Raw genomic sequence first — 20,125 nt, forward strand, 5'->3', positions numbered from 1 at the left:
CATAATGGGAATCAACGGTACTGCAACTTTCATTTCCAGCTGCCAGGTTACTGCTGCCCTCAATTGCCACTAACTGCCTTTCCTACACTCTCAGTCTCTACGTCGCTTCCCTCCTTCACTCTCCTCTTTCTAGACTCCCCTTTCGCCAAACAATAGTCCTTGTAAGGACTACATACACATAGCATTACTGGAAACCTCTATTCCTCATTTATATCAACTTGCAAACCTTTAAAAGAACACATTACAACCATGAATAAAAATAATTCAATATCTTGTATTTATTTTATTTCATTTTTTTTCTTTCTTTCTTTCTTCTTCTTTTTTTTTTTAATACAAAAGTATCCTTGATCTCCCTTCCTCAAGACCCCATTACATCATAATTGGCAGCCACAGGAAGGTATAAATACATCTATACACAAAAGAGGGAGGTGTGAGATTGAGCGCACTTTGGGCTGTTGGAAGAAGTTTCTATGCCTCAACCATCTGAGAGCGCAGGTGGGCACTGCATTTACCATTACTGTGGCCTGCACAGTCTTGTGGAACATCTCCCTTGACTGGAGGGAACAGATATTCCTGGTCCTGAGCCAGAAGAACTGTCACATGTGCACCTTCCTCCGGGCCTCCACGATGCCGTAGCTGGTAGGCTTCAGAGAGATCAGAGCGTTGATGCTTATTTAACCCTTTCACTCAAGCAGCTGCTGCTGTCACTACAGCACCTTCAGAGGATACCATGGAGTTGTTACTTGCGATGCTACGCTTTCAATTTTCTAGAAATGTAATCTGCTCATCGCTTAGATTTCTGTCCATCTCGTTAAGAAGTTTTGGGCTTTTGCTGCTTCTGGCTCCTGTTGTGAACATGTAGCTACCATTGGGCAGGCAGCTCTGTGTATTAAACATGGAGTCTCCCATATCCAGCCAAATCTCGAATCCAGATGAGAGCCGGTCCTGACATACTAAAGTTCAGAATAGTACAGTTCTTCAAATTCATATCGTGAAGATACCTTGCATTGCACAGTTAAGGTTACAGTCTGTATCAATGATCATTTTTAAGGGTTTATCCTTTTTTTTTTTTGCACTACTTTATATTACATCAATATTCTTACATGCAGGAATGTAGCTTTCCTTCAATGTATCTACTCTTTGTTTGTCACAAATAAAAGTAGCATGATTAGTCTTGCCAAATGATACACAATTAACTTGATTTGCTTTATAGAAATGAGGCTGAAATTTGTGCACATAGATAATCACTTCCTTTACTGTATATCACACACCATAAGTAGTCTATAGGAATTGGTGTACAGTTTACCAAAGAGAACTTCAAGTATTAGCAAAGGTACTTTTAGCATTTTTCGCAATTCTGTACCACTGCAATACTCTCCTGCAGCAAGTGCTGCAGTTATATTGGACACAACTACTGCAGTACAACTGCAGCACTTGCACTGTAGTATATGCACTGCAGGATCACTTTTTCACAAGGGTTTGAAAAGGTCCAAGTATCATGGATGGAACAGGAAGAGCATCCATTCAAGTTTTTGACAAAGCAGCTATAGCAGCTTCAAGCTTCTGCTGTTCAGTATGTTTCTGGGCAGCCAGAACATCCATTCTCATTTCATGTTCCAGCTGCATGTGCTGAAGGGTGAGTCTGTGCTGAGCCTCGGCCAGTTCAATCATTCTCTCGTCATACGATAGAACCCTTCGTCGACCCCATGAACGTCCAGATGACGTGAGTTGTCTTATTGCACTAGGGTGAAAGACATGGAGAGTAAAACTTTAATCTAAATGGGATGAGTGACAGAACACAGAATAATGTGTTAGGCCATCTTACCAAGTTTGTTTTAGGCCAATCTTATGCACTGTTTTGAGGAATAACATCTTGTTATTGCTCTATTGAATCCTTCCTTTTCAATGCAAGTATTTAAAGTTCGTTACAGAAATTGCTTTATGACTAGGACTACCTGCATGCTAAAATACGCTGATCAACTTTCACAAACTTGCATGATAAATCTTAGTCAGAGGCAAACTGACAAACATATATACCCTGATATGTTTTGTAACTTGCATTTGTTGGTTGACTCTCACTTTCATTTTGTTGCCTCTTCTTGGTACACCAGGTTAGGGCTAGCTGCTTGCTCCGCCCACACCCCTCCCCCATGCTGTAGCTATTTCACTCTCATCCTTTCTTCATCACTCTGTTGTTCCTTCTCTTGTTTGATGTTGCCTCCCTATTCATCCTTATCCTTCACAGGTTGCCCCCATTGTCCTCGAGATCATCATTGACCCTTCTCTGCCTTTTGTCTCTCCACCCTTCTGCTTTAATCGCCCTCCCTCAATACCTGTTGGGCTCCTTGCCCATGACCTCCAACCCTCCCTTTTTGCTTTCTTTGTTCTGTGTCCCTAGCCATCCCATGACTGTTCTTGTTGTGTGTACAAATGTAGTCCTTATGTGTGATTACTTTCCATGCTTGTTTGTCATTTTGCCTCTGATGAAAATTTTACCAGGATTGAAAGCTCAGGCCCCTTTTGACTTCATTTTACCCCACTCTCTTGCTGCTATGAAAGCAATTTTCGGCAGTTTTTTCTACATATTTGCATGTAGGTATCATTGTATTGGACAAATTCCATACAGTGATGAGATTGCCATGCCATGCTGATTAACTTTGTCCATCCATTGTCTATGTTTGTCTGTTCTTGCCAAATATATTGCAATGCAATGAATCTGTCGTACAGATGTCATTTTCTTCTGTATGAGCAGGGTACTCTCTCAACTACATTACATCAGATATGGTTTACTCAGTGGCACAGAAAAAGTGGCAACCAAATTGTGTTCTACAAGAACATTCAATAGAAGAAATGAGTGGAAAATCCAAATAAACCTCTTCTTTTGTTTGTGTTTTCTCAAAGTTTTGATATCCTGCACTCTCATGAGAAGCAGGATGTATTGTGCTATCCAGCTGGTCATGCAGGCATAGATGCCAAGTTCAAAAAATTTTTATGAGTGAGATTTTCCTGACTCGGCATCTCTGTGCGTGCGCATATGTGCGTGAGCGAGGGAGCGAAGCGACTGAGTGAGGGGAGGGTGTGGCAGGGGGGTGTCCGCCATCCACCGGTAGGGAGCTTTTTCAATTTTTAGCTCCTAATGGTGCAAGCTGGTGCATACTTAAGTGATTATTTTTTACTTACTTTGAAAGACAAAAGGGAGATATGCCTTCAATTGCAACTCTCACTTTAATCCTTTAAGTTATGCTCCCAATGCCTGAGAAAAATGGGTGTCATGATCATGCGTGAGATTGTGAGACAGACCCTAAATGCTCGAGTCTCACTCACAATGTGTGAGACTTGGTAGCTCTGTGCAGGGCCTTCTTCATGGTAATATGCCGAGTATGCTTTCAAGACAATCTCTGAAAAGCCAAATTTTATGCCCTAACCCTATTCTAACTGGGGGGGGGGGGGGGGGGGTCAAATTGACCCCCCCTCGACATTTCGTGCCACAATTCCGCAACGCGCAAAGATTTTGCCGCGTCGTTTCATGACTTTTTTTCGGCATATTTTGAGACCAAATTTGCGATGTACGGGTACACCGTTCTGAAGTAACGTGATGCTTGCATATGCATGTCAACCTGAAAACAGCTCAAATTCATGATATCGTGTGCAAATCCAATGCAAATTGTGTATTTTGGATAAATTGATACAAATTAGATTATTTCAACTTTTAACAATTCAAATTAGTTGATTCTAGTGTAGATAAGCTTGAAAAAGTGCCTGCAACAAATTTTGGCAAAAAACAATAGAAAACAAAATGGTCGAAAAACAATAAAATACATAAGAAATCAACAAAACAATAAAAAACAAAAGAAACTGATTTTGATTGTTTTTTTTTTTACACAAAAATTGTTTAGTGTGTCTTGAGGAACACTGACAAAAACATTTAGTAATCCTTCAGTCTTTTTAATGGCGTTATAGGTGAAAATATGATTTCATGCATACATTTGCATAATTAATTTATTAGAAATAGAAAGCCAATATTTTTCTATTCTATGACCATGTAATCTTGTAGTTGACATCCGGCTCTATCTTTAGGCAAAATTTTGCAGTGATCACACGATCAGTGGCCAAGATCTAAAGGGGGGGGGGGGGGGGGGGGGGGGGGGTCAAATTATCACCCCCCCCCCCCCCCCCCCCCCCCCAGTAAAAACTTGGTCTCAAATAGCCCAGTTAAAATAGGATTAAAGACAATCTCTGAAAAGCGACATTTTGTAGTGTGTGTTTATGTGTGACTGTCAGAGGGATGCAGTCTGTTGCATATCTACCAAGCTTGTGCTATCAAAGTCACAAAATCCTTCATAAAAATGCCACATGGTAGCCTGGCTGCTTGAAATCATTGACCTCATTTACATGGCAACCATCACTGAAGAGGAATGGTACAGTAGATGCTCAACTTTCTCATTCATTGTCACATATTGTTTACTTAAGGGGACATTCCAGATGATTTTCATAATTTCACATAATGTCCATGTAGTACATGCATCAACAGCACCATGTATAGACTAGTGGAATTTTTTGTGGCCCTTGAGTAGAAAAAACAATCTGAAAATCTTAAACAAATAATGCTGAAATATATTGATGAAATAGGAGCCTCACATATTTCAGACATGTAGCAGTGTAATTCCATTACGATACCGCTTGTTTAACAAGTTCACCTGTGTAAAATGTATGCATGCCTTCTTCTTTTGTTCTGCCTCCTTGAGCCCAAACTCATACATTCTTATGGTGAGGGTGCCATGTCATCATCCTTATTCATTGCAATTTGTTGTATACATATATTGAAAACATAATTATTCCTCATCCCATTCACTGTAAATCCTCAAACTGTGTACTCAGTATAACTTATCTATAGTTGTTCAAAGGTAAATCCCTGAAAATCTTCTGGAAGTCCTCTTTAAGCTTGTCCTGCCTTGTATTTTCTGTGTACAGGGCCAAATTAAAATGCATTAGTTTTATATGAAGTTATTTATTCTATTTATAAGCAAATTACCTTGCTGCATTGGTTGCTTGTGGTACCGTAAAAGAATGGTCTCTGTCAGCTAGTGGTCCACCATTCGATTGTGTAGACAGTGGAGGTGTTGGTTGTCCGGCCACTAGTTCACTATAACGAAAGATCAAGAGATCAAAAGATGGGGATGCATTTATTTGACAAGATTTGTGCTGAAAAATCAAATGTTGAGCATCGCTTTATGGTGTAGCAATTTCATCACTTTTAACCAGATTAGAATTCAGACATTCTATGGAGTTTTTTGTTGTACAATATCAAATTGTATTGTCTCACAATCTCAACTGGGATTGTAACAGGTAACATCAAATTTTCACTAAAATACTATGAGCTGTTTCCAAAATCTGGGTAAAAAGTGACATCTTAACATTCTCACTTGACCTTTGACAACAGGGCCCTAATCTTTCTCTCCAGCGTCAATGTGCAGTATGTACATGTACAATGTATACAATGGAAGCTTAGTGCAGTTTATAGTGAGATCCTTGGGACCAAGACGATTAGTACTTCATATCAGATATTTTGTTATATCAGTAGTCAATGAACAATACAAAACAAATGGGAGAAAAATCTATTTCCACAGTATACCTTTCTTTATAGGGAACCCAAACCCAAAGAGCAATGTGGATTGAGTGAGGGCAGCAACATTAGTAGAACACATCAGTGAAAGTTTGATGAAAATCGGACAATTGTTGCAAAATTTATGAATTTCTAATGTTTTGTTGTTGGAATGGATGAGGAGACTAATAGAGGTTATGATGCATGAGTGGTCAACAATATAAGAAAATATATAGAAAATTCCATAAAAATTCACTTCTCTAGCATTATGAAAGAGCTCTTGACTAACCGCTTTCAGAAAGCAGAGGGAATAATTGCTACCCGTAACATATGTCAGTATCAAGCTGATGGAATTTGTAATTTTCATGAAAAATGAATTTTTGTTTGGTTTTTTCCTCTATTGCTTTGCTTAAAATGCAACTCTTTCCCCATATAATACTTTAAGTACGTGGATATGATAAACTAAATATACATTGTTCCTACAGATTAAATTGTGCAAATGAAAAGAATTCATTGGGAAGGTATGTGGGTACTTAATCATTTTACCTAGCTTCGTTGGCAGACGACAAAGTATGTTCCTCAGATACACGTACATCGTCTTCAGGTTCATGCTTAATCGTTTCCACGACATCACTCTTCGCAATCCCGACAGGCCTGATCAGTTGAAACAAATGATGAAAAGAAATAGTGATTTAATGCATACAATATAGCTTGGAGCTTTTCTTTTCTCTTCTACTTGGTTTCAAATCCAACCCTTCTGATTGCTCCCACAATCTCTGTTTTATAATGTATGTTCCCCCCCCCCCAAAAAAAAAGGCAAGTGCCAAATTGTGTCTCGCTCATTCGCGTACAAGGAATTAATATTTTTTATAACTCCCAGAAGTTAATTGACCTGTTTATGACCTTTGACCTAGTGGTGACCTTCAACACCTCAAGGGACATTTAACATCCAAGTTTGGTCACAAACGGACAAAGGGATCAAAAGTAATGAGCCATAATCGAAACGCGCCATAAAAACTTCTCATTGGGCCCTAAAAATTTGTTGACCCCTTTCTGTGACCTTTGACCTTGTGATGACATTTAACTCCCCAAGAGACATCTAACGTCCAACTTTGGTCACAAACGGACATAGGGATCAAAAGTTATGAGCCACAATCAAAACGCGCCCTAAAAACATAACATTGGGCCCTAAAAGTTTGTTGACGCCTGTTTGTGACCTTTGACCTTGTGACGACCTTCACCTTCCCAAGGGACATCTTCCATCCAAGTTTGGTCACAAACGGACAAAGGGATCAAAAGTTATGAGCCATAAACGAAATGGGCCCTAAAAACTTAACATTGGGCCCTAAAAGTTCGTTGACCCCTGTCTGTGACCTTTGACCTTGTGGTTACCTTCAACTTCCCAAGAGACATCTACCATCACCCAAGTCTGATTGCCATTGTAGCAACATGTGCTGAGTTACGTGTGATAAGTCTTGCAAGTAAACTTTAACGTATGACCTCAAATGACCTTTGACCTTATCATGTGACCTCTTACAGCACCATAACATGAAGGTACCCCAAGTGTATCCATCACCAAGTTTGATTGCCATTGTAGCAACATGTGTCGAGTTACGTGTGATAAGAGAGTCTTGCAAGTAAACTTTAACGTATGACCTCAAATGACCTTTGACCTTATCCTGTGACCTCCAACAGCACCATAACATGAAGGTACCCCCAGGGCATCTATGACCCACGTTAGGTTGTAATCCAAGCAACTTATGAGAAGTTATTTGTCAAAAGAGAGTCTTGCAGGTAAACTTTAACATAGAAAAGAGAGTCTTGCACATACTCTTTAATATATGACCTCAAATGACCTTTGACATCATCACATGACCGTCGACAACACCATACCATGGAGATACCCCTAGTGCTTCTATCACCCAAGTGTGGCTGCCATTGCTGTAATAGTTGCCAAGTTATACATCATAAGAGAGTCTTGCAGGTAAACTTTAACATTTGTGACGGACGACGGACGGACGCCATTTGGATCCCTTAGTCTCGCCTTCACCTCCGGTGGGCGAGACAAAAAATTACAACGGGACCCTCCACAATGATATCTTTAAAAATAGTGAATCAATCTAAATACAAATTCAGGGTATGAAACTATAACTCATTGCCCACATCTTACAGAAAACCCCATTCAATTTGCTTCAGTGGTCAAAGAGAAATGAGGAATTTTATAGATGTCAGGAATCTCTTCCCTCCAAGTTCTGGCTATTGTGTTCACACACAAGAGCATCCAAGTGCTAAACTTGGAAGACTCAGACTCATGGCATGCTTTACAACAATCCGCATTTCTCTGTGACCACTTACCCATCCAAATTGAATGGGGTTTTCTGCTATATATGGCTAAGATGTTTACAAGACCCTGAAGTAGCATTTAGACAGGTCAATCATATTGGGTGTTATCAATTAAAAAATCTGATCGTATTTCTTTTTTTTTTTTTACATACTGTATACGCAAAGAACACATTGGGAAGGTGGCAGGGTTTTGACAATTTTTTTTTTTTGTACCTTGTTTCATTGGCAGATGACACAGTCTGTTCCTCAGATACAGAGTTATCATCTTTGGCTTCATGGTTATTCTCCACATCATCACTCATGACCGTCTCTGCTGGTCTGTTCAGTTGGAACAAATAATGACAACTAGAAATGTCGCTATGGCGAATGGTATGCCTCCGCCATAATGCATGGTTCTCCTAATAGGTCTAGATAGTACATGTGGATAATGTGTGATTACATTTTCACAAAATTGGCAAAATATCAAAATGACAAGTTTGTCACAAATGTGTTGAATGTTCACCTTGACCTAGGTTTAATTGGATGAATAGGAGAGCATGTATTTGGAGATTTCAGGACTTTAACTTGACTCTGACCCATTCATACATTTATGCATCTTGAGTAATTTTCAAGGTTGGAGAAAAAGTGCAATTTCTGTATTGAATAGTAAATTGTTACCATTTTCATCTGGGCTTTGACCCTAAAATTCATAAGATAATCACTGTCAAGCAGAACATGCATAAATATGTAGTAAGTTTCAAGATAACTTGAGCCACTTCCGAGATACATGTATGGAGGAAAAAGTTAGTTCAGCACTTTCATTTGATCTTTGACCTTTTGACCTTTGAGGCAAAAAAAAAAGGGAAACAAAACTTTCCAGAGAATCTCTATTAGGTTATACATGCATACACCAAGTGTTAAAAAAAAATCCCGCTGGCATTGCATAAACATGAGGGAAATAATAAAAATGTGAAGTGTTGCCCTTGACCTTGACCTTTGACCCCATGAACCCTAACTTCTCTAGATAATCACTGCCAGTCAGTGCATGTATATATACTATGTTCCATGAAGATACCTTGAACAATTTCCAAGTTACGGAGAAAAAAGTGAAGTTTTAATACTCTTACTTGACCTTTTGACCTTTGACCTTTGACCTCATGACCCAAAACTTTCACCAGAGAATCTTAATTGGGTAATATATGTATAAAGTAAGTTTCAAGAAAATATCTTCAGGTATTGCATAGATATGGTGGAAATAGTGAAATTTTACGTATTTGACCTTGAGCATGTGCACCCAAAAGTTGATAGGCACAACTTCACCCCCTAATACACATACATGCCAAGTTTCATTAGGATACCTCAAAAGGTTTTTTAGTTACGCTGTCCACAAACTTCATTACGGACGGAGGAGGACGGACGGAAGGACGGACGGACGGACGGACAACCCGAAAACATAATGCCTCCGGCACCACTTCGTGGCGGAGGCATAAAAATATCTCTTAAACTGTAATGATAAAAAACCTTTGAAAAAAAAAAGAGTTGTGTAAGTCATTATAGTGTGTGAAAATTTGTGTTAAGCTGGGCTAGAAATGCACCTATGAACATTTTCAAACTACCATATAGGGGTATTTCAAAGATATAAGGGTGCATTTCAGGAATGTCTGATTTGTTTTTGTGATTATTGTGCTTATCATTTTCAAATGTACTATGTCATGAACAGAAGGAAGAAAGATGAAATAAACTTGAAACTTAATAACATCTCCCATTACTTAATACAAGCTTCATACAAGCCACAGCTGTTTTTTATCTTACAAGCCGTCCCTATACTTTGGAATTTTGGACAGAAAGCAGTTATCATCTCACAATATAAATTCTACACAGCTTTACTTTTATCAAAATTGCTGCTTGAATAGTTATTCTAGCATTATCAGCATAACTTAGTGATGGTTAAGAGAGAAATTTTCAAAGCGTACAAGTGCTGTGCAGTCATCAAAAATTGCACTCTTTAAACTCTAACTACAAACAAAAGTCCTCAAACTTTCCCATATATTCAACCAAACATAACTCACGTTAAATAATATTAGCCTGCTAAAAAACATACACACACACACACACACACACACACCAAAAAAAAAAAAAACACACACACACACAAGTCATGGTCTAAACCAGGTGTAATGTTACCTCTTCGTCGCGCTCGAACGTGAGGTAGTGCTACGCTGCTTCCCTGGCAAGGCATTCCTCTTTATGAATTGCAGCTGATTGAGTTTACCCCTGAGAAAGTGGGGATGCTGGAATTCAAGTTCATTTTGTTTGTAAAACAAGGAACCATGACGTATGTTGGTCTTCTTCCTGAAACCATCTGTAAATGAGTGAATTAAGCCATAGACATTTATATATATCAAATCTGTAAAGATAAAAGGGGTTATGAAACCAAAAATACATGTGAATTGAGTGAATGCAGTAATATCATTAGAACTTATCAGTGAAAATTTGAGGAGAATCAGAGAATCTGTTAAAACAATAACACATTTTTACATTTACAGTGCTGCCGTCACTGGATAAAAAGACTACAACATTTCATGACATCTAAGGATGTAGTCTTTCAATATTTTATCATGTTTTGTACATGTATACAACTCTCCTAGAAAACAATTGAAAATCTGAGGGGACTATTTGGTTTGAACACCAATAAAGCTCTAGCACCAAGCGGGCTGATAATTTGAAATGGCACATCACATGCATTTTATCTTGACTTTAATATGAAACACTTCAGTTTGATTAAATCAACCCATGTAAAAACATACACTGTAAATGTGAATGTTTAGTTTGATTTGGCTTGGCTTATTTCCACTTTTAAAGCAAATGTGGGATATTCTGTTCAGGGCAAGTCCAAGATAACGCGCACGTTACGTATGGGACATTCAGAGACTTTTATGACCTGAAAAATAGTGTTAATGGCCTTTGATCATATTGAACTTTACCATGGTGATTGATATCTAGGAGAAGTATAATCATGTAAAAAAATGGAAAAAATGACCTCGACAATTATATTCTAGAAGAGAAAATACGTGCCGTTACGTATGGGACTAGAAAAATTTAGTTTTTTTGAACATATTTTTCAACCTCAAAACTCTCTGAAAGTACTGTAAAACATGATATATTCGCGGCATGAAATTTTCGCGAATTGGAGCTGACAGCCCTTTTCGCGGCATGAAATTTTCGCGAATTGCCACTGGTGTTCAATGCATGTAGTGTAGACAAAAACTTTCGCGTGCATTTTAATTTCGCGAATTTTGGCGCTCGCGAAATTCGCGAAATTAAAATGCACGCGAAAATTTCTCGTTTTACAGTATTTCATTCTACAACTTGTAACTCACTGTGATGAAAGTCACAACACTCAAGATTATCACAGGTAAGTTTCATGTCATTAGGCAAAAAGCTCTAATTACAGGTTCTAATTAAAGACAGACATGACGTGTTACGTATGGGACAGTTACGTATGGGACAGTTTGTCCCCCATTCATTTAGTGTGTGAAGAACCATGTTTATGGGTATTTTGCATATAATTATTGAAGTAGAATCAGTTGAAACTACTCAAATACTGATCCAAATTGTCAAGGAAACAATATTCCCCCAATATTCACCATCATAATCATATTCAATCATATTTTTATATTTTTATGACCAACCTGGGTACGCATGCCCTTTGTCCCCCATTCGTTTAGTGTGTGGAGAAGCATGTTTATGGGTATTTTGCAAAATAATTTTGCAGAATAACCATAAACAAATTTTTGCATAATTATTGAGGTGGAATCAGTTGAAATTACTCAAATACTGGTCCAGATTGACAAGGGAACAATATTCCCCAGATATTTACCATCATAATCACATTCAATCATATTCTATATTTTTTACGACCAACCTGAGTATGTACAAAGTGTATGCCCTATTTCTATCAGGATAGTTACTACTGAAAAATTGAATAGTTTAAAGTGTTTACTTCCATTGATGAAGGGCAGTTTGCCATTTAGTTTCAATAAAAAACAACTTGACACAAGAAATATTAAGTTTAATAAATAAGCAATACCTGCTGTGTGGAACCCCAGTGATCGAGTAGATATATGATGTCTGTCTAGCAGTCAGGTCATTGATTCGAGTCACACCTCAGTATGTATACCCATGAATTTTGTTGTGGCTACTACTGAAAACTGAATAAGGACAATTTGTGTATCACTTGCAATAAAAAAAAATCATTTTACTTTTTTTTTTTTTCTATCACAACCATTTCAAATTGGATCTCCATCACATAAACTTTGAATTCCTCTAGTCTTAGGATTTTATGCTCTTAAGTAATTCATATAATTGGTTTCCAATCATCTCTTTAAATGTTGAAAACTGAATCCCCATTTCTACAAAAAAAATATACCATCCCTTTAATGCTGATTTTTCATTGTGTATTTTGCCATTTTCCCCTCCCCCTTTCTGAAAATTGTTCAGTCAAGTTCATGTATTGTTTCAAGTGTCTATAACTCAAAAAGTAGCTACAATGTTGGGATGCTTTCTTCAGGATGATTGACCATTTGTGTACTGAGAGACCTTCTCAGCTAGCTACATGCATTCACATGCAATGTGTATGAGGATGTCCCATACGTAACGCATTTGTCCCACACGTAACATTATTTCAATGCCTAATAAAGAATATTTCTTTCACTTTTTTTTTCTTTTTTCTCTGGTATTTAATTTCTAAACAATAAATTAGAACTTTCCAAAAGGGCATTAAAATAACCTTAGCAATTTCAGAAAAAACCTAAAAAAAAAAATGACCTCATTTTGTTACGTATGGGACATCTCATGATAGGACACGAGCTAATTTGCATAATCATTTGCATAATCCCTGAATTTTCATACCAAGTTAAACTATGTGATGAATGTCTTATGTCCACATATTAATCAAATATTATTTGCTTTCCTTTGAATTAATATGAATTTTTATAAATGTCCCATACGTAATGCTGTGTTTCACATATATGCAAATGAAGCCCTTGAAATTTGCATAAATTTACATAACATCATTTTTTCCTCCTCGGAAATCAAAACTTCAACTCATAAGCTTCAAAATGATACCAAACATGTCAATATTGAGCAAAGATGAAATTTTGCCTTCTGAGGGGACCTTATCTTGGACTTGCCCTTCATTATACAAAAGTGCTTTAAAGTATATCCTTACAACTGCAGTAACTGGCCTAACTATGCTGAAAATTAAAATGCACCAAAACCCTGGAAATCAAATTTTTGTACAGCCAGAATGCAAAAAAAAAAAAAAAACAACCCACCATAATTTACCGGTGACAACCTCTGAAAGTATACAAATTTGGAAGGCCAAGTTTACCTTTGGGAGCAGTGATTTTACAATCGTGTTCATGATATCACATTTGATGCATGTACAGTAGGTCTGTTGTATCACAAAACATCTTACCATATAAAATTTTCGCAATAAAGCCTAAAATATAAGGAGATTCAGTATTTTTCTCAATATACCGTAACTGTAGATGATTTAATCTGGAAGCATTCTTATTATAACTATTGTTCACATTTTGTGTATTTAACAATACTTGACATCAATTCTATTACGTAATACTCGTATAAGTCGAAGAGGTTAGCATTTCCCAGGTGTTTAAGGCAGTGAAGTCACATAATGAAATTCAAAGTAGGTGAAAATTCCAAGCAGTCCAAGATCGTTATAAATACCCGTGTCAGATAGCAGAAACCATCTTTTTCAAGTGTGACGGCAGTGAATTATAAAGCTCCAATGTCTAGTGATCGGGAAGACGACGCTACCTGTCAGCCCCCCTCCCCGCGGGGAGATCAGGGCATGGAAGGCCGCCTTGAAGCTCAGGCCATGGAGATTCGTAAACTTTCCGAGACACTCTCCCGCTTCTTGGATAGAGCGGCGCCAGACCGCGGCGATGACAAACGGCATGCGTGCCATGCCGGCTCGGGCAGGAGAGTTCCTCCTCCCGACGATTTGTCTAGACATGCGAGCCATGTCCGCGGGGACAGGGGCGCTGCCCCGCCCGCCAAAGATTTTAGCGATCTGATCAACCCCATAGGAAGCTCATGGGACGACGATATTCTCAGCCTCTTTCCCGGTGACCCTGACTGCCTCGCCCTGGGAGGTGACTCAGCCTCTACGGTTAATAGTCGTGTCGCTAAGAATTACGACCCAGCTGAATTCGACTCAGACGTCATGCCCACACAACCTAAGTCTGATACCGAGCTGGATTTTGACAATGACATATATGACACCTACTCTGATTTTGGCCTGGCCAAATTCGAAAAATTGGCTGATTTGCTAACGAAGGCGGTCACTCTGCCTCCCAAGAAGGAAAGCCTCGATAAAATCGCCACGCGCTACCAAACGCCATCAAATGCTCAAGCAGCTTGCACACCTAAAATCGAAAGCGAAATTTGGGCTACTCTCCCCGGCAAGGCTCGCGGCATTGATGCGAGCTTTCAACGGCTACAACAAAACGTAGTGAAGGGCCTTCTACCTTATGGGGAAACCCTATCTGAGATTCATGGATCATGCACAAAAAATCAGCCAGTTGACACTAAGCGAATCAAACAACTCGCCATCGATGGCCTAACACTTTCCGGCTATGCTTCATACGAACTGAGCATGCACCGTCGAGCTAGCCTGAGACCCTTTCTCAACCCCAGGTACAAAGGCTTGTGCAGCAAATCGACTCCGCTCGATAGTAAGCTGTTCGGGAAAGACCTCCGAGAAACCTTGGCAAGCGTCGCACAAGCATACAATGTGGGTCAGAAAGTATCCACCCAAGCCGGCAAAATGCAACGATCAAAAAGGATGCGAAGCACCCCCTTTCAACCCTATGGCTACAAACAACGACCATCTTGGCAGAGCCAGAGGCCCAGCCGTAGATTCCCTCAGCAGTGGCATCGCCCCCAGTCTCGGGCGGTCTCAACAGCGCCACGCCCACCACCATCACCCCGGCGCACTCCGACGGATACACGTCGCAACATGGTGCCCGCAGCCTCGGCTTGCTTCCCATCAAAAAACTAGTAAGTCCAAAACCATTCAAAGCTGGAAATCTCAAGCTTTTCAAAGATGATTGGTCAAAAATATCTTCAGATTCTTGGATATTAGATACAATATCCGGCTACAAAATCAATTTCATTTCAACCCCATACCAGCCAATTCTTCCACCACAAAGTTCACATTCTCCCGAGGAGGAGAAGGCAATCGACGAAGAATTATCTAAGCTTATCTCAAAGCAAGCTATTAGAGAGATTTCTCATTCCGAGTGTCAATTCATTTCTACTATCTTCACAGTCGCCAAAAAGACTGGCGGTATAAGACCAATCATAAATTTGAAAAACTTGAACAAATTTGTGAGATATGAGCATTTCAAAATGGAACAGTTTCATTTGATCAAGGATTTAATTTTGCCTCTGGACTTCTTGACTAGTATTGATCTTAAGGATGCATATTTTTCAATTCCCATCCACCCTGCTCACCAAGCGTATTTGTCTTTCGAATGGAAAGGGCATTTTTACTGCTTTCAGTGCCTTCCCTTTGGCCTGAGTTCAGCCCCACGGATATTCACTAAGGTTATGAAACCCGTCATTGCCTCAGCAAGGAGTAGAGGCATTAGAACGATTATATATCTAGATGATATTCTCATTCTTTCTCGCACTAGAGAAGAGTACCTCGACAACACCAATTTTATGATCAACTTGTTATCCTCCTTGGGGTTCTCAGTTAACTTTGACAAATCCAGTTTAATCCCAAAACACGTCGAGTCCTTCCTTGGTTTTCAGATTGATTCGCAGCAAATGAAAATCAGCTTGCCTCAAAACAAGATTGACAACATAACTACTCTTGCAAATTCAATCTTGTCTAAAGAAGAGACCATAATTCGGGATTTAGCCAAATTCATTGGCCTTGTCATATCTACGTTTGAGTGCTTTCCACAAGGAAAATTACACTTTCGTCACCTGGAAACAGAAAAGACAAATGCTCTACGTAAAGCAGAAGGTGACTTTGACGCTTTAATTGCGTTATCTAGTCATGCTAAACGAGAAATTATTTGGTGGCTGTCTTGCAAAGCCGAAGAATTTTCCACCCCCATCAACCCTGCCCCTATTAGCATAACAATCTCAACTGATGCTAGCATGTCCGGATGGGGAGCGGTCCTGAATAATGACAAATCCTTTGCTCAGGGAACCTGGACTGCCAAGAAGGCTTCCCTGCATATTAATGTGCTTGAATTACTGGCAATTCAGAACGGTCTTGAGGCCTTGTGCAGCTCATGTACAAACGTACATATTCATATTCAGTCAGACAACACCACAGCTGTTTCATACATAAACAAAATGGGCGGTAACATATCCGACCTGAACAAAATAACAGTCGACATTTGGAATTGGTGCCTAACCTCTAATAACTGGATGTCAGCTTCACACTTAGCAGGTGTAGACAATTCTGAAGCTGACTGCTTGTCTCGCAGAGACATGAACAAAGAACTACAATTATTACCTTATGTTTTTCATGACATGATCCACAAACTCCATACACTCATTGTCCCTGATGCTGACCACTTTGCGTCTCGGTTCAACAACCAACTCCCTTCCTATGTAACATGGAAGCCTGACTTAAATGCCGTGGCCTCCGATGCCTTTTCCATACCTTGGAATGTTTTCACTATATACATTTTCACCCCATACATTCCCCCCCCCCCCCATTCTGTCTCATCCCCAGGGTCCTCCACAAGCTTCAACAGGACCAGGTGGACAAAGCACTCCTCATTGCCCCAATATGGCGGGCGCAGCCATGGTTTCCGGCACTGCTGGAAATGATAACAGCCCCACCCCTACTACTCCCCGAGAGGAGCCTCGCCCCACACCCCCACCCACCAACGAACCTTCGGTTAGCCGCCTGGGTGCTCTCCGCCAGCGATGGCAAGCGACAGGCATATCGCAGCACGCTGCAAAGCTCCTTTCATCATCATGGCGAGACAATACCAACAAACAATATGAGGGCGCTTGGAGACAATGGCATCGCTGAACAACCTTGTGATCTCTTTAACCCATCTATAGAGAATGTTGTGAACTTTTTAAGCTATCAGCATAGCTTAAACAAAACCTACTCCACGATTAACTCGTATAGATCTGCTCTCTCATCCATACTACCTAAAATTGAAGGGTACGACATTGGCAAACACCCCCTTGTAGTCAGACTTATGAAGGGAGTATTTGACTTCGACCCTCCTGAGCCTAAATACAACAAGACTTGGGACGTCGCAATTGTTTTGAATCACTTTGTATCACTTCAGGATAACCATGAACTTTCTCTGCTCGCCTTGAGCCAAAAACTGCTTTCATTGCTTGCACTCGTTTCGGCCCAGCGTACACAAACGCTGAGGTATCTTGATCTTAACTTCATGACATTATCGGCAGACGAGGCGACGTTTCACATTAGAGATATTCTTAAAACTACTAGTACTAAGAAAGGTATTTCTAACCAAGTGATTAAAGTGCCTTCTTTCACATCCAATCCTAAACTCTGTGTGTTATCAACTCTTCAAGAGTACATCAAACGCACAGAACCTCTCCGACGAGTCAGTTCAGAAAGCAAACTCTTAATTTCTACGAAACATCCACATAAATCGGTGACAACAAGCACCTTGGCGCGGTGGCTAAAAGCGTCCCTCGCGGCCGCAGGTATAAACACTTCTACATTCTCAGCTCATAGCTACCGAAGCGCCGCAACTTCTAAAGCTTTCGCACATGGAGTAAGTCTTAAGGAAATCATGTCCACAGCTGACTGGACAAACGCTGGTACTTTTCGAACCTTCTATCTTAAGCCAATTGACTCCACCTTTAGCTCCACAATTCTCAGTTCTTCTGAGTCAGGCAGGCACATGTAAATTGTGGTATGGGATATATGTATATGTGAATATCTGGAGAACGATGTATTATATGATAGTAATACGAGTCGGATAAAGCCACAAGATACGTGCATTGGGGTATGCCAACACCTTAACCGTTCACCCGTTTAGCAAGTTCTGTTCAACAAACTGACGAATTTAAGCTTTTGCATCACCCCATACGAAACCAGAGTAACTATTCACTACGCTTGTGTTAGTATTACTATGTATGAACCTATTGGTGATTCCTCCAACCTAATGTACATACCATTAAAGAGAATCATAATCATGTCTTTTGAATCGAAAGCGGTACAAGTGACCCACGTGTGTTTATTTGTTTGTGCGTTATCATGCTCAACACTGAGCCAGCTACAGAACGCAATGTACCAAGTGATATCACAATCATGACTTTCTATGTGTTGTACTTTAAATTTACAAGCCAATCGTACTGGAGTTCATTTCACGTTTGCGACAATGTGTGTCTCCGTCGCTGACACCCCCTGGGCGTGAGGTGCCATGATTAAAGTTTTCAACTTCAATTGAAGAAAAATGTCTATCACCCTTCATTATTCTCTGGTCACGAGTCCTTACTATGTATAGACTGACTTCTGTACGGAACTTTTAACATGCTAACCTCTGAAGACTTATACGAGTATTACGTAATAGAATTCCTAAAATATACAAATAATATGCAGTATAATTAGAATTCTATTAGTAATAATGAAGTATAAGTCGAAGAGGTTCCCACCCAACGATCCCTCCCTTTTCAGCACTGTACAGAAGTCAACACTACATCTTACTGTATGTTGGTGTCTAAATGATTGCTGATTGACATGAGATGTCTGCAAATTACTCCGCATCATCTGAACTGCAATGAATTGTGTTTACAATCTTGCATGTTTGCATGATCGGAATTACCTACATTAAGGTTTGCCTGCTGTGCTCCGATATTGGTATTGCTGGTCAGTTCAGAGTCATCTTCTCTTTGAAAAGATGGTTTCTGCTATCTGACACAGGTATTTATAACGATCTTGGACTGCTTGGAATTTTCACCTACTTTGAATTTCATTATGTGACTTCACTGCCTTAAACACCTGGGAAATGCTAAGCTCTTCGACTTATACTTCATTATTACTAATAGAATTCTAATTATACTTCATATTATTTGTATAATTTAGGAATTATATGGATTCATTTTTAACAGTGGTTGTTTCTATCCCTAACTCACATTTTAGAACTATTTTGAAGCACTAATACTGGGTTTTTGTTTCATCTGCAAATGGTAAATTATGCCTTTAATAAATCAGATCATCTCTATTATACAATCTGGCACTTGTGCTCCAAGCATTTAAGTTCTGCTCTGTAAGTGCCAGTATTGATGTGTACGTGCATTCTAGTTATTATGCATACATTTTTACGAATAGTAATTAAGATCATGTTGATCAGTTAGCGAGGAATTGATCGACATACATGACAGTATTGCATATATCACAGTCATTTAAGACATATAATTTGTAAAAGATCAATGTCGTGATCACTCAATTGAAAGAACAGGGTGATTGATTAGGCTTACATGTATTTCAAGTCTTTTTTGTGTGTTTTTGTACACTCTTTAAAATCTACGGTCCTAAGAATTAAAAATCAGAGTGATAAAAAATTATAATATTTTGCAGAGGCCGGCCCGGTATATCTCAAGTATATTCTACAAGTTTAGCAAACATAATACTCAGGGAACATATTGGTACACTTTAAAAAAAAAAAATGAAAAACAGACTACAACTTTTTCATTAAAGGGGATGGCTAGTAACTGATCAGTCACAAGTGGGAATCAGTGGGAATGCTGGTGGATGATTATTTCAATCCTTGTGAGATTCATTTAAGAGTACATTATGTATCTATTGTTGTATGGAAATTACTTGCTTCAGAATGGTCTCACATTCAAGTAATGTGCAGTTTAAAGTTTCCAGGTTAGCATGCCTGTATAGTGACAGGGCTATCGTTAACGGCCTGTTAATGCTACATCCTATGTGATGCTGTAAACACTCAGAATAAAAGTAATGTCAGTCAGTGACACAAAATAAAACAAATCTGAGCAATACCCCTACAAATGTCAGGCTCGGAAAAAAACAAAAACAACTAGAAATGTCGCTATGGCGACTGGTATGCCTCCGCCATAATGCATGATTTTCCTAATAGGTCTAGATAGTACATGTGGACAATGTGTGATTACATTTTCACAAAACTGGCA

General features: G+C 39.3%; 1 protein-coding gene and 1 pseudogene across 1 annotated transcript in view; one reads left to right on the forward strand and one right to left on the reverse strand.

Moving 5' to 3' along the window:
* Positions 1 to 1,211: 1,211 nt before the first annotated feature.
* Positions 1,212 to 20,125, reverse strand: part of LOC139720044 (uncharacterized) — a 34,954-nt gene continuing 16,040 nt past the window's right edge. The window contains exons 3-7 of the mRNA XM_071631418.1: positions 10,109 to 10,286; positions 8,159 to 8,263; positions 6,149 to 6,256; positions 5,033 to 5,143; positions 1,212 to 1,741 (exon numbers count right to left, since the gene is read on the reverse strand). Of these exons, the coding sequence (XP_071487519.1) occupies positions 1,525 to 1,741; positions 5,033 to 5,143; positions 6,149 to 6,256; positions 8,159 to 8,263; positions 10,109 to 10,286 (719 nt within the window). The 3' untranslated portion in view covers positions 1,212 to 1,524. The remainder of the gene's footprint in view (positions 1,742 to 5,032; positions 5,144 to 6,148; positions 6,257 to 8,158; positions 8,264 to 10,108; positions 10,287 to 20,125) is intronic.
* LOC139720043 (uncharacterized) lies at positions 14,430 to 17,965 on the forward strand (annotated as a pseudogene).

The sequence above is a fragment of the Diadema antillarum genome, unplaced genomic scaffold (genome assembly GCF_040938485.1).
Source record: "Diadema antillarum isolate AM-2024a unplaced genomic scaffold, OU_Dant_1.0 scf00000120, whole genome shotgun sequence".
In the NCBI taxonomy this organism is placed as follows: Eukaryota; Metazoa; Echinodermata; class Echinoidea; order Diadematoida; family Diadematidae; genus Diadema; species Diadema antillarum.